At 35.0% G+C, this 16,775-nt stretch overlaps 2 protein-coding genes across 11 annotated transcripts in view; both read right to left on the reverse strand.

The window, feature by feature from the left end:
• Positions 1-16,775, reverse strand: part of LOC142334806 (flap endonuclease 1-like) — a 247,310-nt gene that overhangs the window by 211,026 nt on the left and 19,509 nt on the right. The window lies entirely within an intron of this gene.
• Positions 1-16,775, reverse strand: part of LOC142334804 (uncharacterized) — a 134,672-nt gene that overhangs the window by 86,388 nt on the left and 31,509 nt on the right. For all 10 annotated transcript variants that reach the window (XM_075383124.1, XM_075383123.1, XM_075383122.1 and 7 more), the window contains 6 exons: positions 10,986-11,168; positions 10,404-10,640; positions 8,783-8,896; positions 7,780-8,188; positions 976-1,366; positions 71-146 (listed from right to left, as the gene is read on the reverse strand). In XM_075383124.1, coding sequence (XP_075239239.1) covers positions 71-146; positions 976-1,366; positions 7,780-8,188; positions 8,783-8,896; positions 10,404-10,640; positions 10,986-11,168 — 1,410 coding nt within the window. The remainder of the gene's footprint in view (positions 1-70; positions 147-975; positions 1,367-7,779; positions 8,189-8,782; positions 8,897-10,403; positions 10,641-10,985; positions 11,169-16,775) is intronic.

Here is a 16,775-nt window from a genome sequence, read left to right on the forward strand (position 1 = left end):
GAAAGCATGTTAGCAACAAGAAACCAAACTATCGAAATACTTTGGATATAATTATGGAAATGGCTCTCACTCTGTTAATGTTTCCATCTTCTGCCTCGGAACCCTTGATCGTTTTCACCAACTTTGAAGTCTCACAGTCATAAAACCTGAAGCAAACCATGAAAATTTATTTTTTTAAAGCTGGGAAAAGATTGAATTCATATCCCCTATGATTATTACATGCTGTAAATGGTATTTGTAATGAGAGAAAAGAGAGAAAAACAGTCAAGTTTTAAAATGCACCAAGAAAGGGCTTGTCAGTGTTAAGTCAGCTAAATTAAGAAAAACTCTTCCAGATTGGAGTCGTCATTTAAAGTTCCTAGGATGCAGGCGGAGTTGTGTTGTTGCAGGAGGATTTCAAAATTTAAAAATGAAAACAAAGAAATAGTTTTCATTTTTCATAAATTATCATGATCCCTGAATTTTGTTTTGAAAAGTTTCAGCTGGAGTTGATATAAGTTCTATACAACTTGAACACACCGAAAAGAATTTATCATGATAGCAACTATAAACCTGAATTCAAAGTTCAGTAATTTAGTCCACATCCCCTCAACAATCAAGACCAAAAAGGTGAGTCGGGTTTATGCAATTGCTATACTATCGATCAGCAGACTGAGAAAACAAACCAAAATCATCGCCACAAACACGGCTACGGCTCAGTACTACCAAAACCTATGGCATTATATATATATCCTCCAATTTTCAATTTTTAACAATCATTCCTTTGATCAAAACCATTGCTTCGATCATAAGCCTGTGAACGGAATAATGTGTGATTTTGATTGCAATGGCCTCCGCAGCCTAATGAGAGTGGGGACTATCTATTACATATTACAGTTGGGACAAACATACTATCACAAGGTGTATGTAAGTATTATAAGTACATTAATTATAGATGGTCAATAGAAAAATCATTTGAAATGGTGTAATAATTACCGAATGTTTCTGTCCTGGCATGCTGTTGCATACAGGTTCTGCTCTAAGTCTAATGTCAAATCGTAGAATGTCGTCTTCTCAGCAACAATGTGTTCCCGACTGAAGTGTACACTGTTCTGTCCAACTGCCACGTTACGGAACACTAAAGATTTATCAAATGCACAGCTCACAAGTTGAATTGTGCCATTTCTCAGTTCATTAAACATTACACCCGTAATGGAACTTGAGTGGTCAGGCAACGTTTTCAACAAGTCGTAATTATTTTCTAATGATAAAACATGCAGCAGGCGATCCCGGGATGCCGTAGCCAGCATTGGAGGTTGAATGTAGCTGGGAGAGTACTCGAGACTAAGCACCTCGGAATTGTGCGCCTCAAGGGTAACCCATTCACCTGAATCACAGCGAGCAATTGACAAACATAAACCGACTAACATTGGACGAATTGCTCTAGAACGACAGTCGGGGCAAATTAAATGGGGGGGATTAAATATGAAGCCCGGCTATTTTCATGACTGCAAAAAACTGACAGTGGAGGGTGCTATACCGGCTAAATGTTCATCTTAGAGGGTTGTGAGTGGTATCATCAGAAAGCCCGGTCAGAGCAGAATGTACAACTAAAAAGAATTTTTATCGAGGTTTAATGTTTCGTGAGTATTTGGACTGATTTCGTTCTTATTTTTTCACATTTTCCGTAGTCTTACGCAATTTTGGCCAATTTAGCTGAAATAATTGTTAGAATTGGTAACGATAAACTTGTTGGGCTTACCTCTAAAAACAAGTGTTGTTTAACTGATTGATTAAATTTTTGGTAAACATTTTTGCTCAATTTTTCAGCGTTTTGCATCAAAAATACAACGAAATAAGCTTCCTTAGTCAGTTTGTTAAATTTACCAGATTAAAGCTCCTAAAAAAGCCGACACAATCTTTGTTAAACCCAAATAACGCTACTTATACTGCAAAATAATGCAAAATCCATCATTTATTTTTGATATATTGACTTTTTGTCAAATTATCCAAATCAATAATATTCGGAACAATTACATATTCCCAATAGAAGAATGACAATAACAAGGCTAGTTTTGGTCTTATCGTTGTTTCTTTAAGTCCAAAAAAATCGGATTGAAATCAGTTGATTTTTTTTAAAATCGTTTTCGCATTTTTTTTGCTTTTAAATTTGCTTGAAAAGGTCAATTCAAATCACTCCATAATATTGACAGGTCCAATTGGCTCGATAGAGAGTGTCAAAGGAACTTATCAAGTTTCTTAGTCAAAGCCTATTATCATTTTCAATTTTTAAAACACATTTTTAAAATAAAAAGGATTATTGAGATTTGCGATTTTTCTCCCTTTTTGACCAACTTGTAGCTTAAAGTCACCAAACTGTTGTTGTTTGTCATTCTTGTAGCCATTTGACAAAATATGGATCATTGTAGTTCATAACGGCTTGCAATGGATGAATGAATAAAGGTACTTAAGTACTGATTTCAGTAGATAACTAAAATTTTTAATGACTTTGAAATGAAATATTTTCAAAATGTATAAATGTCTTCAATAAATTTGCAATTAATTTTTTTGGTCTACTTGTTACCTAGTCCCATTAACTCAAGGTTGCATAACAAATTATTGGTGTCAAAGAATTGCACAATTGATCATATCTGAGGTTGTCAGTGCATTGCTTATTGTATTTACGACATCAATGCTGGTTTTTCGCAAAATTTTTTTTAATGAAGTTTAGATTTGTCTATTTATCGTTCTTCACGTACACGAACGCCATATTCTGCATAATGACAATTCTCAGCTTTCATATCGCGGTACGAAAGAACAGAAACCTATTTAAAGCTTTCAATTGATATTTAATGGTTTTAATTTTTTTTTTCAAGAAAAACGTTTAACTGTGTCGTTTTTGTTGTTCGTTATCTACTCGTTACCGAGTCTCAACAAGAATTGGTCCTTAGATTATTCTAGTGAAGAAAAAACTAGTTTGTTTAGTTTATGATTTATTTGACACTATTTTTGTCATTCTGTAGTTTTCTTCAAATAAATAGAAATAGACATTGAGTTTTGGATGTAAGTGTTTGTTACTTGATTTTTTGCTTGTCTTGTCTCTTAGTCTTAATAATGGCAGGTCTCATCAGCCCCCTTATGTGACATTATTTACTTTACTAAGTGATTGGAGTTGACAGCATTTTTTTTTCAATCATACACCAATTATTTTGATCACAATGTGGGATTTTTTGACAGTTTCTATCTCTTCCTCATTTGGTTGACAATTAAACCAAACTTGTGGATAGGTGGCGTCGAAACTTAATGTGCAAACAAGCATTACCGACCCTCTTTGTACCCTCTTCGATTTTGGTGATCGACTGATGTGCGTTAACTTTTTATTGCTTTAATCAGTAACTGATTTTCCAGTCAGAAAGGCACAGTAACTTAACGCCCATGGGCTTAAATTTATCCCACTTACAGGACAAAAAGTCAAATCTGTCTGACAAGCACAATGCAGAGGAAAATTGCTTAAATTACTAACAGGGCCTAAATAAGGGCTAAAAACTTTGCTTGAGAGCAACTTTAATTTAAATTAGCAAAGCCTCCGCACATTTAAAAAAATTGAGCATTAAAAATGTTGCAATTTTTCAGAGAAGGGGTTCAATTGCAATCCTGCTTTAAGAAAATAACATTGTCTAGCATCACTAATGGACGTCAAACGATGGCACTAGACCACTAGCAATTTAGACCGACGGCACTAGAGAACTTTAGCAATTTAGACTACCTAATTAATCACAATTAAAAACGTAGTCGACAGATTGCGGGAAAATTGCCGCCGTTAAACCAACTAACAAATAACATAACCCACTAACGTCGGGCGAATTGCTCTCAAACGACCGGCGAGCGGTTGGATTCGTCAGTAGCTAGCCACGGTTTCTTGAAGCAGGCTTTAGCTTGATTCCACTCTGCAACTTTTAGTTTTCTAACCTTGTAAATAAATCAAATAACTGATATTTTAAAAATTTGCAAAACTTCAAAGAAAAGCTTCGAGATTTCGCAAGGAAAAAGTTCAAAACTATTTTTTGTCTCTGGACTTATGTCAAGTAACCCATCTGCAAGACTTAAAAAGTTTCGTCGGCTAGTAATGGTCGTTCAACTCAGAAAAGGACAATAATTAAAAATTTTGAAAACAATCGCAAACTTTAACAAAATCTTGCTAAAAATCAAGATATTAGAATCTTCAAAACCATTTTAATGACTCAAGAGATTATCCCGTATCCCTATTTAAAGAGTTTTAAATAGTTTCACTGGCTCAAAGATCCATAAACTTGGAACATGTTAATAATTTTCCAAAAATTTGAAAAAATTAAATTTTATCAATAAATTGCTGACGCTGGAGTCATTAAAATAATGATAAACATTCCATTAACTCTTGGAACTATTCGACAGCTTACCATTAAACTTTGGAGGAGGTCCCTAGAGCGGAAAAATTGATAATTCAAAAAAGAATAAAAAAATCTAAAAATTGCAATAATTTTTAAAAATCGCTGATATTAAAATCTTGAAAAACATCGTATTACATCTAGAAACTATGCAGTAATCTACAATCAAAGCCCAGAGGAGGTTACGTGGCTCTTGAGGCTGCAGAACCCAAAAAAGGACAAAAATTTCAAAAAACTTGAAAAAGTTGCATAAAAAACTGTTAAAATGTGATAAAAGTTGAAAACTAATCCATGGCCGAAAAACGTTTTACAGTAACTTATTATCAAACCCTAACGGAAATTTTCTGTTAGATTGAAAAACCTGAACAATGACAATATCAAAAACAAAAAAAAACAAAATTAAAAAGTTTTGTAAAAAAAATGCTAAAATTCGTAGTTTTAAATCTTGAAAAACATATCATTACATTTAGAAGCTTTACAGTAACCTATTGTCAAACCCTAGAGGAAGTTACTCGGCTCTTGAGGCTGAAGAAACCTAAAAACCGACAAAATTTTAAAAAATCTTGAAAATAGCAAGTTTTATCAAAATAAAATCGCGATAAATGAAAGCTATTCCATGGCGAATAAAAGATTTTCAGGAACTTATTTTAAACCCTTAAGGACGTCTTCTCGCCCCTGCGTCGGAGAAGACGTGAGTAAAGAAAAATAAATCTAAAAAAATGAAAAAAATTTGCACGTTTTGTCAAAAAAAATGATAAAATTCGTGTTGTTAATATATTGAAACCATTCCACTACCACTAGAAACTAGATGGGGAGGCAGGGTGGGGGCAACAACGCGGTGGGGTCAACAGATGAGGTGTCTTCAACCTCTAAGAACCGCCCTTCACACAATAAGTATAAGTCTCAAAACAGTTTGAGCTGAAACAGCTGAAAGGCTCTAAGAGCACTTAATGCCCGCTGGGCGCTACCTGTTTATCCCGCTTTCGAGGACGAAAAGTCAAAAGCATCAGACGAACAATCAGTCAAGCAAAAAATCGCATAAAAAACGATAGGACTAATATAATTACTACAAACTTCGTTTGAGAGCAATTAAACATAAACCGACAAACGTCGCACAAATTGATCTCGGACGGCTGGCGGGGCAATTTAATTCAGAATTTTATTAGCTAGATAGTTTGGATCTTTTTCGTTTGTGCCCCCTTCAGCTTAGTGGGTGCATATTATTTGCACGTCCAAAAACACGTGCCATATTTTTACATAATGTAATGACACGTGCTTTGCAACCGGGGATGTATAACGTACTGGGGGCACAAACGGAAAAGCTCCGATAATTTTGATGGTTGCAAAAAATTCATAGTAGGGAGGGGTTCCCAACCACAAACTCATGCGTGCTAGACAAAGTATCAACCACTCGGCTATTTGGGCCTTGTAATATCCTATCTTACAATCGTTTTTGGACAAAGTATCAACCACTCGGCTATTTGGGCCTTGTAATATCCTATCTTACAATCGTTTTTGGTTAACAATCGTTTTTGGAACATGTTAATAATTTTCCAAAAATTTGAAAAAATTAAATTTTATCAATAAATTGCTGAAGCTGAGGTCATTAAAATGTTGATAACCATTCCATTAACTCTTGGAACTATTCGACAGCTAACCATTAAACTTTGGAGGAGGTCCCTAGAGCGGAAAAATTGATAAAAAATTCAAAAAGAATTAAAAAATCTTCTAAAAAGTGCAATAATTTTTAAAAATCGCTGATATTAAAATCTTGAAAAACATCGTATTACATCTAGAAACTATGCAGTAATCTATAATCAAAGCCCAAAGGAGGTTACGTGGCTCTTGAGGCTGGAGAAACCAAAAAAAGGACAAAAAAATTTCAAAAAACTTGAAAAAGTTGCATAAAAAACTGTTAAAATGTGATAATAAAAGCTTAAAACTAATCCATGGCCGAAAAACGTTTTACAGTAACTTATTATCAAACCCTAACGGAAATTTTCTGTTAGATTGAAAAACCTGAACAATGACAATATCAAAAACAAAAAAAAAACAAAATTAAAAAGTTTTGTAAAAAAATGCTAAAATTCGTAGTTTTAAATCTTGAAAAACATATCATTACAATTAGAAGCTTTACAGTAACCTATTGTCAAACCCTAGAGGAGGTTACTTGGCTCTTGGGGCTGAATAAACCTAAAAACCGACAAAATTTTAAAAAAAATCTTGAAAAAAGCAAGTTTTATCAAAATAAAATCGCGATAAATGAACGCTATTCCATGGCGAATAAAAGATTTTCAGGAACTTATTTCTAAACCCTTAAGGACGTCTTCTCGCCCCTGCGTCGGAGAAGACGTGAGTAAAGAAAAATAAACCTAAAAAAATGAAAAAATAGTTGCACGTTTTGTCAAAAAAATGCTAAAATTCGTGTTGTTAATATATTGAAACCATTCCACTACCACTAGAAACAAGATGGGGAGGCAGGGTGGGGGCAACAACGCGGTGGGGTCAACAACAGATGACGTGTCTTCAACCTCTAAGAACCGCCCTTCACACAATAAGTATAAGTCTCAAAACAGTTTGAGCTGAAACAGAGCTGAACGGCTATAAGAGCACTTAATGCCCGCTGGGCGCTACCTGTTTATCCCGCTTTCGAGGACGAAAAGTCAAAAGCGTCAGACGAACAATCGGTCAAGCAAAAAATCGCATAAAAAAGACCAACAGGACTAATATAATTACTACAAAATTCGTTTGAGAGCAATTAAACATAAACAGACAAACGTCGCACAAATTGATCTCGGACGGCTGGCGGGGCAATTTAATTCAGAATTTTATTAGCAAGATAGTTTGGATCTTTTTCGTTTGAGTCCCCTTCAGCTTAGTGGGTGCATATTATTTGCACGTCCAAAAACACGTGCCATATTTTATATTTTTTACATAATGTAATGACACGTGCTTTGCAACCGGGGATGTATAACGTACTGGGGGCACAAACGGAAAAGCTCCGATAATTTTGATGGGTGCAAAAAATTCATAGTAGGGATGGGTTCCCATCCACAAACTCATGCGTGCTAGATAAAGTATCAACCACTCGGCTATTTGGGCCTTGTAATATCCTATCTTACAATCGTTTTTGGTTAAGCAGCAGACTTATTTTCCGAATAAGCGCAATTCAGATGACGTAAAGCCAAAGTCACTTGATAAGTGGAATCAAGAGAGTGTTCTGGAAGAAAACGGTCAAGCAAAAATTTGCATAAAAAGATACATCAGTTTACAACAATGGCTTCAAACTTCGTTCGAGGCTAATTAATCACAAAAAATTGCCTAATTACTCCCTTCACTGTCAAGTTTTTCTTTTTTATTGGATAGTTATGTCTACCTTTGTGCAGCATTGCAGCATCATAAATCCTCACATTGCCCATCAGATCACCAGCCGCGATATGAGTGCCAGTGTCAGTCAGCGCTAGACACCTCAAGCCAGCTTTGTATTCATCCTGCTGTCCACTTTCGGTGGGCAAGACCGCGTAGGAACCACTGTGAATGCTATTCAACGCAAAACCACTCCCTTGTTGCTGTTGCTGCTGTTTGGCACTCTCTTTATCCACTAAGTGCTCTGTGTCAATGTACACGATGTCAAGGAGCTCATTGCTGTACACGTTGGGCTCGTATGTGGTTCCAGAGAGAGTTGCGTGAGGGTAGAGATTCCAGACACGCATCGTGTTGTCATTGCTGCACGTGAGAAAACTTCCAGACGGAAGTGGTCCAGAAAGTTCAAGCGCTGGATACATCTGAAATAACCAAAGGATCTTTTCCGTTTGTGTCCCCCCAGTTCGTGTGCACCTCCAGTTAGAGACCACGTGTCAATACACAGTCAACCATTATGTAAAAATGTGGCACGCGCTTCTGAGGGATGCAAATAATATGCACCCACTAAGCTTGGGGAGCACAAACGGAAAAGATCCTTACCAAACTAACTTAAGGTTTGTACGGTCCAATAAACTTCATTCGATTAAATAGCCTTAGTTTTGAATATTTATTCTCTCAGGTTGTAATTATGCGTTTAATTACTCTAATGCGATGTGAAATTTAAGTAACGGAAAAGATGCCAAACGGAAGTTTTTTAAACATTGAGCTAAATTCTAAACTTGTCTTAAATTCAAGCTAAGGGTGATAGGTCGTAATAATCTAGAAATTATAGCCGACTATGTAGAAGGAATTGCTCTCCTACGACCGGCGGTGCACGATTCTATTGTAGCCTGCTTCAACTCGAGAGAAGGCGGGGAGGGGGTAAGTTGACAAATTTTGTATAGAAAAGACGCACGGCTACAATAATTGCTAAAAACTTCATTCCAGAGCAATTGAATACGGAATATGATGAGTACCTTGACGTCTCTGACTGGTCCAGAATGGAAGAGGAAGGATGAGTACTTCCCAATTCTGAAGAGATTGAACACATCCCAGATGTAGAGACTGTGGTCGTTATAGCACGCGTACAGCTTAAAACACGCAACACTTACTACACACAACAACTAATACAAACTCGCCCATATAAACGAGATTTAATACAGCTCTTAAAATTCTTTACTCGGCTTTTTAATGCATCAAAAATGCAGCACTAAGTATAAACATACCCGGCAGATTGCCGGAAAATAGCCGCCGCTGATTCCAATAAGCATGATTGGGATTGAAAGAATAGAATATATTGAAAAAAAAAAGATTTTTGTACAAAAACAGTTTTTAAGTCCGATTTATTTTGATGGCATTTCGTAGTTGAACATAACGTACTTCTGTTTCTTAGAGAGGCTACAGGGGCTACTATCAATACCAATAAGCATTAGAGATGGAAACTAAGACTTATAGGAACGACGTTCAAATAGCGGGCATCTAAAATTGGGCTTTATGGGTTTATCCCGTTTCTACTTCTGACTTCAATTTTTTATACTGACTCTGTTCATTTTGAATTGCTTTGCTGAGCAACTGATGTTCAAAATCACTTTTAGCAGAATGAGAGAAGAGAGAAAATAGCCTAGAGAAGTCAAAAAGATTTCAAGCAAAATGTTGAAAAAGCGGCAAAATGAGGTAAAGCGAAACATTTTTTCATTCGACGAAGTAAAAAAACATAGCAGGACAAGTCCTGACGTACAATTCAAAGAATTTTCATTGACTAAACAAAAAACTAGACCTAGAACGGACTATGAATGGATAGGAAAAACCAATTAGAAAAAAATCCGATTAAAAAAAATCGAAAAAACAGAAAAAATCAAAGCGAAATTGCCGCATGTGAACAAAAAACCACTAGCGAGAAAGCGAATTTTTGTTCAAACACTGTTTTCTCACTCTACTTTAAAATCAGAGCGCAAAAATTTCACGCCGCAAAAGCACTCGCTTTTTCGCTCCACTTCCTGTTTCGGCGTGACCAAAATCACTACTCCAATTTGACTTCAAAAATCATGAAAATGTGTGAACAGATCTTAAAAAAAAGACAGCGCCCCAATACAATTCAAATTCTTTGAATTGTAAAAACCAAGAGCACCGTAATATAGCTTCGCTCAGCTTACAGCTTCGCAGCTATAAAAAAAAGACAGCGCCCCAATACAATTCAAATTCTTTGAATTGTAAAAAAAAATAGGAGCGCTATAATAGCCGGCTGAGAAGATGAAGGCGGCTATTAATAATCCTAATTTTATACAGTGAAAAGCTAAACATTTTACGTTCGTCAATTGATAGAAAGTTAGAGGTTTTAATTACTTGAGATAAGGCATCTATCTCGCTACGTTCAACAAAATCGAAATCGAATCCGGTTCATAGCTTAAATCGTTATGCCCTCTTGCACCTCGTCACATGACGTTTCGAATTCAATACACAACACAGATAGGTTGTTTCATTTATCTTTAGTGCTTCGTTCGTATTAAAGACTTCAAATTTTCTCGTTCGTATTAAAGACTTCAAATTTTCTCGTTCGTTTTAAAGACTTTAAAATTGGAACTGTGAACTTGGTTGTACCTTCTGGTTCGTCTCATCCAGCTGCACAGCCACACAATCTGGGTACTTGGCATCATCTGGGTGACTAGTGAGGTGGGCGCTCTCAGTACATGCAGCCACCTGTGCTCCCAGGAAGTGGGGTTTGGGGAATGTGCACAGGTAGTCCAGAGATAGTACTTCGAACACCCGGATACTCCCATTGGCACAGCCACAATAGATATACTTCTTCCCAACTGACAGACAATGAGCAGCTGAGGTCTGAAAAACAAACACTGTCTCCAAACTAGCAAATCTTTTTTTTCTACTCAGAAAGTCATTCTAACCCAGTCGTAAGAGAATGGTGATCTTGCGAAACTAGACTCGTTTTGAAACACTTTCGCCCAAAATCTGTCAAGATGATAAACATTTTCTGCAAATAATCTGGCAAAAGTACCATTTGCGGTCACCTCTCACAAAAGCTTAAAACTCTTCGAGAAACAAAATTCTAGAAGAAAAAATACTTGTCGGCCTTCTTAATCAATTTTAGTTTTCGTCTCTATTTTACGTCAGTTTATAAACATATTCATGATTATCATAATCGAGTTTTTGCATTAGGGGACTTACAGTCAAATCGACCCATTTCGTTAAGTTCCTCTTGCCATTGAACTCGCACAATATTCCCTCTTTGGATACTGCGAAACAACTGCCCGCTTTCAGTCCCTTTCCAGTGGCCACGTCACAAAAAGACAGCGTTTTCTTCTCCCCAAGCAGAGCTCCTTTTCCTTTCAACGGTTCCACATTCAGGTTCTAAAATGAATTGCTTGGCTACAAATTTAGAAGATAAAATATTGACAACAGAAAGGGCAATATCCCAAAGGCTACGAAAGACACCCTTCTCATTTACAGTTCTTGAATGTGAAAACTCTGATTCAGATGCAGAGAAGCTTAACTGGCAGACTGACGAAAATAGCTGCGAACTAGACCAGCGTGCAGGACAGAATTAAATGTTTGAAGTTAACGATTCCGCTTACGATAAAACTTAAGTTTATTGACTAAACAAAAACTACAACTAGAAATAACTAGCAATTGATTCGGATAATCATTTAAAAATAAAACGCGATAGAAAAACTCGAACAAACAGAAGTAAAAAAAACTCGAACAAACAAAGTCGCTGCGAAGATAGAAAACCGCTGAACTCCGGATGCTACTCGAAGCAGCAGAACATCATAAAAAACGAATTTGCAGCTAAAACAATTACCTTTTTGTCTTACCTCTGCCTTACAATTATCTTAAGTCTACATCACAAGATTCAATCAACAAATTTGAAAATAACAACGCTGTCATATAAAGAAAGATATGAGCATTGACATCATTGGAAGCTGTTAGAACATATAGAATTAGAATATCATTCACTGGCGTAGCTAAAAAGCCAAACAGATTAAAAACATAAGAAACAACTTTACTAAAAAAAACTCACTCAAATATTGATACTGCAAATTTCAACAACACTGCGAAGAAGTTTGAGTCCCAGTAAAAGGCATTGCATGCATGAGTCATCAAAAGATCAGTTACGCTTCCCTTTTGTTGGAGATCTCATACAAAATGAGTTCAAACTATTGCAAAAATTAAATTGATTAGAAAATCAAAAAACAAAATACTCTAGGCCAAAAATCAATTAAAACCAAAACCGAGGCCCCCAAGAATATTTACCGAGAATAACAATCAGTTAAAAATTTTAAAGAGAATTTCAGCAAATTCTCAGTGCTGCATTTTATAGAAAGAAATTGCAAACCAAGAAAAATTAAAAGAAAACGTGTACTCATTAAATTTTTAGCAAAACGGATAAAGTAAAACGAATAAAACTATTCGGGTGAATGCTAGAATGATACGTACCAGAATGTGGCGAATCTGGACAAATAACAAAAACAGAAACAAAAAGACTACTTTATGATTTTTTTAAAAAAAAAACTAAATTAGAATAAACTGAAGTAGACAAAAATTATTGTTCGGAATTCGATTCTTAAAAAAAAGAACATCCTTCTGTATAGCTTAAATAAAGAGTAAATTCTGAGCTCAAAGATTCGAAAAACTATAATATTTTGAAAACGTCAAAAACATTTTTACTATTGCAATAATGAAAAATCTACTGGACTACAAAAAACAACGCCAAAGAAACAACTCAATCATGATTTAAAATTAAAACCCTTGAAGGTGCGACAAGGACTTTTTAGTATTGAAAACCAAAGCAAGAATATTTTTTTTAAAAAACGAAAAACCTCATGTTAGAAAAAGGCATTGCATGCATGAGTCATCAAAAGATCAGTTACGCTTCCATTTTGTTGGAGATCTCATACAAAATGAGTTCAAACTATTGCAAAAAATAAATTGATTAGAAAATCAAAAAACAAAATACTCAAAGGCCAAAAATCAATTAAAACCAAAACCGAGGCCCCCAAGAATATTTACCGAAAAAAACAATCCGTCAAAAATTTTAAAGAGAATTTCAGCAAATTCTCAGTGCTGCATTTTATAGAAAGAAATTGCAAACCAAGAAAAAATAAAAGAAAACGTCTGTACTCATTAAATTTTTAGCAAAACGGATAAAGTAAAACGAATAAAACTATTCGGGTGAATGCTAGAATGATACGTACCAGAATGCGGAGAATCTGGACAAATACCAAAAACAGAAACAAAAAGACTACTTCGATTTTTTTTTAAAAAAAAACTAAATTAGAATAAACTGAAGTAGAAAATTATTATTCGGAATTCGATTCTTAAAAAAAGAACATCCTTCTGTATAGCTTAAATAAAGAGTAAATTCTGAGCTCAAAGATTCGAAATACTATAATATTTTGAAAACGTCAAAAACATTTTTACTATTGCAAAAATGAAAAATCTACTGGACTACAAAAAACAACACCAAAGAAACAACTCAATCATGATTTAAAATTAAAACCCTTGAAGGTGCGATAAGGACTTTTTAGTATTGAAAACCAAAGCAAAAAGAATATTGCAAAAATTAAATTGATTAGAAAATCAAACAGAAAAATACTCAAAGGCCAAAAATCAATTCATACCAAAACCGAGGCCCCAAGGATATTTACCGAAAATAAAAATCACTCAAAAACTTTAAAGAAAATTTCAGCAAATTCTCAGTGCTGCATTTTATAGAAAGAAATTACAAACCAAGAAAAATTAAAAGAAAACGTCTTAACTCATTAAATTTTTAGCAAACCGATAAAGTAAAGCGAATAAAACTATTCGCGTGAATGCAAGAATGATACATACCAGAATGTGAAGAATCTGGAGAAATAACAAAAACAGAAACAAGAGTACTTCATGATCATTTTTTTTAAAAAAAACTAAATTAGAATAAACTGAAGTAGAAGAAATTTATTATTTGGAATTCGATTCTTAAAAAAACTAAAAGAGCATCCATCTGTATAGCTTAAATAAAGAGTAAATTCGGAGCCCAAAGATTCGAAATACTATAAAACTTTGAAAACGTCAAAACATTTTTACTATTGCAATAATGAAAAATCTACTGGACTCCAAAAAACAACGCCAAAGAAACAGCTCAATCATGATTTAAAATTAAAACCCTTGAAGGTGCGATAAGAACTTTTTAGTAATAAAAACCAAATCAAACGGTTTAGTGAGACGAGCTTTAGCTTAATTAAAGGGGCGCAAGGTGAGCACAGCGGGGGTGCAAAAGTGGATAGGGGGACTGATGTGGGGCAGTAGGTGAGTGGGGGGTGAGATCAATTTCTAAGAACCACCCTTTACACCATAAGCATAAGTCTCTAAAACAATTTCTGTTAATCGCATGCTTGAAGAATAATTGGCTGAACGGCTCTAAGAGAACTTAATGCAATCTGGGCGCTACCTCTTATTCCCGTTTCTGAAAAAGAAAATCAGATTGGTCAGACGAAAAATGGGCGAAGCAAAAAATTGCAAAAAAGATACAAACAGGATTAAAATATTTGCTAAAAATTGCTTTTGAGAGCAAATAACAATGATTTCCTCAAGAAGTGCCTCTTTATGATAAAAATATTTCTATAACTCAATGTTAATGAGGATCAGATGATTACGCCACATAACGGCAGCTGAAGTGCGGCATCAACAAAAAGAGAGATAGAGAGAGATAAAACGTTAATCAGAAACAAAAGGTACGCAACCCTAATCGGAAGAGAGAGAGAGAGAAGGGAGATAGGAATGTTTTACAAGACGGGATTCGACTGTGCAACTTCTAGTTTTATATCCTTGTTAGTAAAGAAATCATAACGAAAAAAAACCAAAGGCAAAAAAGTTTCCAGCTTCGCAGTAAAAAAGGTCAGAATTATTTTCAGTCTCGAAGGTTCTGTCAAGTAACCCATCTACAAGACTTCTCCAAGTTTCCTTGGCTAGTAATGGTCGGTTAACTCAATAAAGGACAAAAAATATTGAAAAATTTTAGAAACAATTGCAAATTTTAACAAACTCTTGGTAAAATTGAAGATAATAATATCTTAAGAACCATTTCATTGTCTAAAGAGACTATCTAGTAACCCTGTTTCAACTTTGAAATAGTTTCACTGGCTCAAAGATCCATACACTTGGAACATGGAAAAATTTTTACAAAAATTACTAAAACTGGAGTCATAAAAATATTGATCCATACTCCATTAAGTCTCCATTAGGGAACAAACAATAGCTTATTATAAAACCTTGTAGGAGGTCCCAGAGCCCCTGGTGCCCGACAAAATTTTGAAAAAACGCAAAAATTGCAAGTATTTCAAAAAATTGCTTAAATTCTTGATATTAAAATCTTGAAGAACATTCCATTACATCTATAAACTATGCAGCAAATTATTATCAAACCAAACCCTTGAGGAAGTTCCGTGGCTCTTGTGGCTACCTAAAAAATGACAATAAATTTTTTTAAAAACTTGAAAAGCAAGTTTTATCAAAAAATTGCCAAAATTTGTGACATTAAAAAATTGAAAAACTGTTCAATGGCCAATAAAAAATTTTCCGTAATAAAAATAATTAGCAAATTAAAACACCTCTTAGGAAAATTTCTAGCCCCTGGGTCTGGAAAGACCTAAACAAGGAAAAATAAAAGTAAAAAAAGAAAATCGCACGTTTTGTCAAAAAAAGAAAAAATTCGTGATGTAAAAATGTTGAAACCATTCCATTACAACTAGAAACTATGCAGTAGCCTATTATTAAAACCTAGGGGAGGTTCCATGATAACTAGGGCTGATAAAAATCAAAGCTTGAAAAAATTGTGCAAAATAGTATAAATTTGCGTGTTTTTAGCGATCAGTTAAGTAGGTAGCTAGACACAGGGCTGATTAGGGGTGGGGTGGGGCAACAGTGAGGTGAGATTAACAGCGCGCGGAGGGCAATACTGGGGGTTGAGGTAGACAGTGGACCGGTCTTCAACCTCTAAGAACCGCCCTTCACAACATAAGTATAAGTCTCTAAAACAGTTTGAGCTGAAAAAGAGCCGAAAGGCTCTAAGAGCACTTAATGCCCACTGGGCGCTACCTGTTTATCCCGTTTTTCAGGACTAAAAGTCAAAAGCGTCAGACGAAAAATTGGTCAAGCGAAAAATCGCATAAAAAAGACCGAAAGGACTAATATAATTGCTACAAACTTAGCTTGAGTTCAATTAAAAACAAAATCCTGCCAATTAGAAACTTTAAAGAGCTGCAAAACAATACAGTAGAAAGCTTCTTAAGCCACTCCAGGTTAAATGAAAACAATGCCTTTAAGAATGGAAGTAGCAGCTTTTGGTGTTGAAAGTATGCTATCATGAATAACTTTTTGGTGTAATTATTTTAAGGCATCAAAAACTAACCGTCAGAAATTGTGAAAAACGGAAGACCTCATTAAGAAAGAACTTGCCTACTCTCAAATAGCCTTGAAAACTTTTGGAAAATATTTTGGACACAATTTTTCTGAAAAATTGAAATGAAAGAATAAATTGCATTTTGACAAAGTTTCTAAATGATCTTATCCTTAAAATCAAAAATCAATAGCAAACAACAAAATAATAAGGAAAAAAAGCAAACAAAATTTCTTATAAAATAACCATCAAAGTCTCGAGAGATGAAGAGTACGGCCGCTAAAGCAGAAAAATGGCGAATGTCTTCACCTTTTTACTCGAAACTTTGGTGCTAACATTGCTGAAAAACAAAAACCACACAAAAAAATCAACAGAATGAAGAAAGTGGAAATCGACCTCAGGCGTCATCCCATTTCGAAGGCTCAAAATCAAAAAATCTCTGGGGTTGTCAATAGTTTTATAGAGCAAACGAAAATGACTGAAAAAATTGCTATCACCTTAACGGTACACCCAGTATTCATATTGTTCATAAAGTTAGATCAGCCAGACAGACGAGATAAGTAATACAGGCGCTAGGGATT

The sequence above is a fragment of the Convolutriloba macropyga genome, chromosome 2 (genome assembly GCF_964194025.1).
Source record: "Convolutriloba macropyga chromosome 2, txConMacr16.3, whole genome shotgun sequence".
NCBI classification, from domain to species: Eukaryota; Metazoa; Xenacoelomorpha; order Acoela; family Convolutidae; genus Convolutriloba; species Convolutriloba macropyga.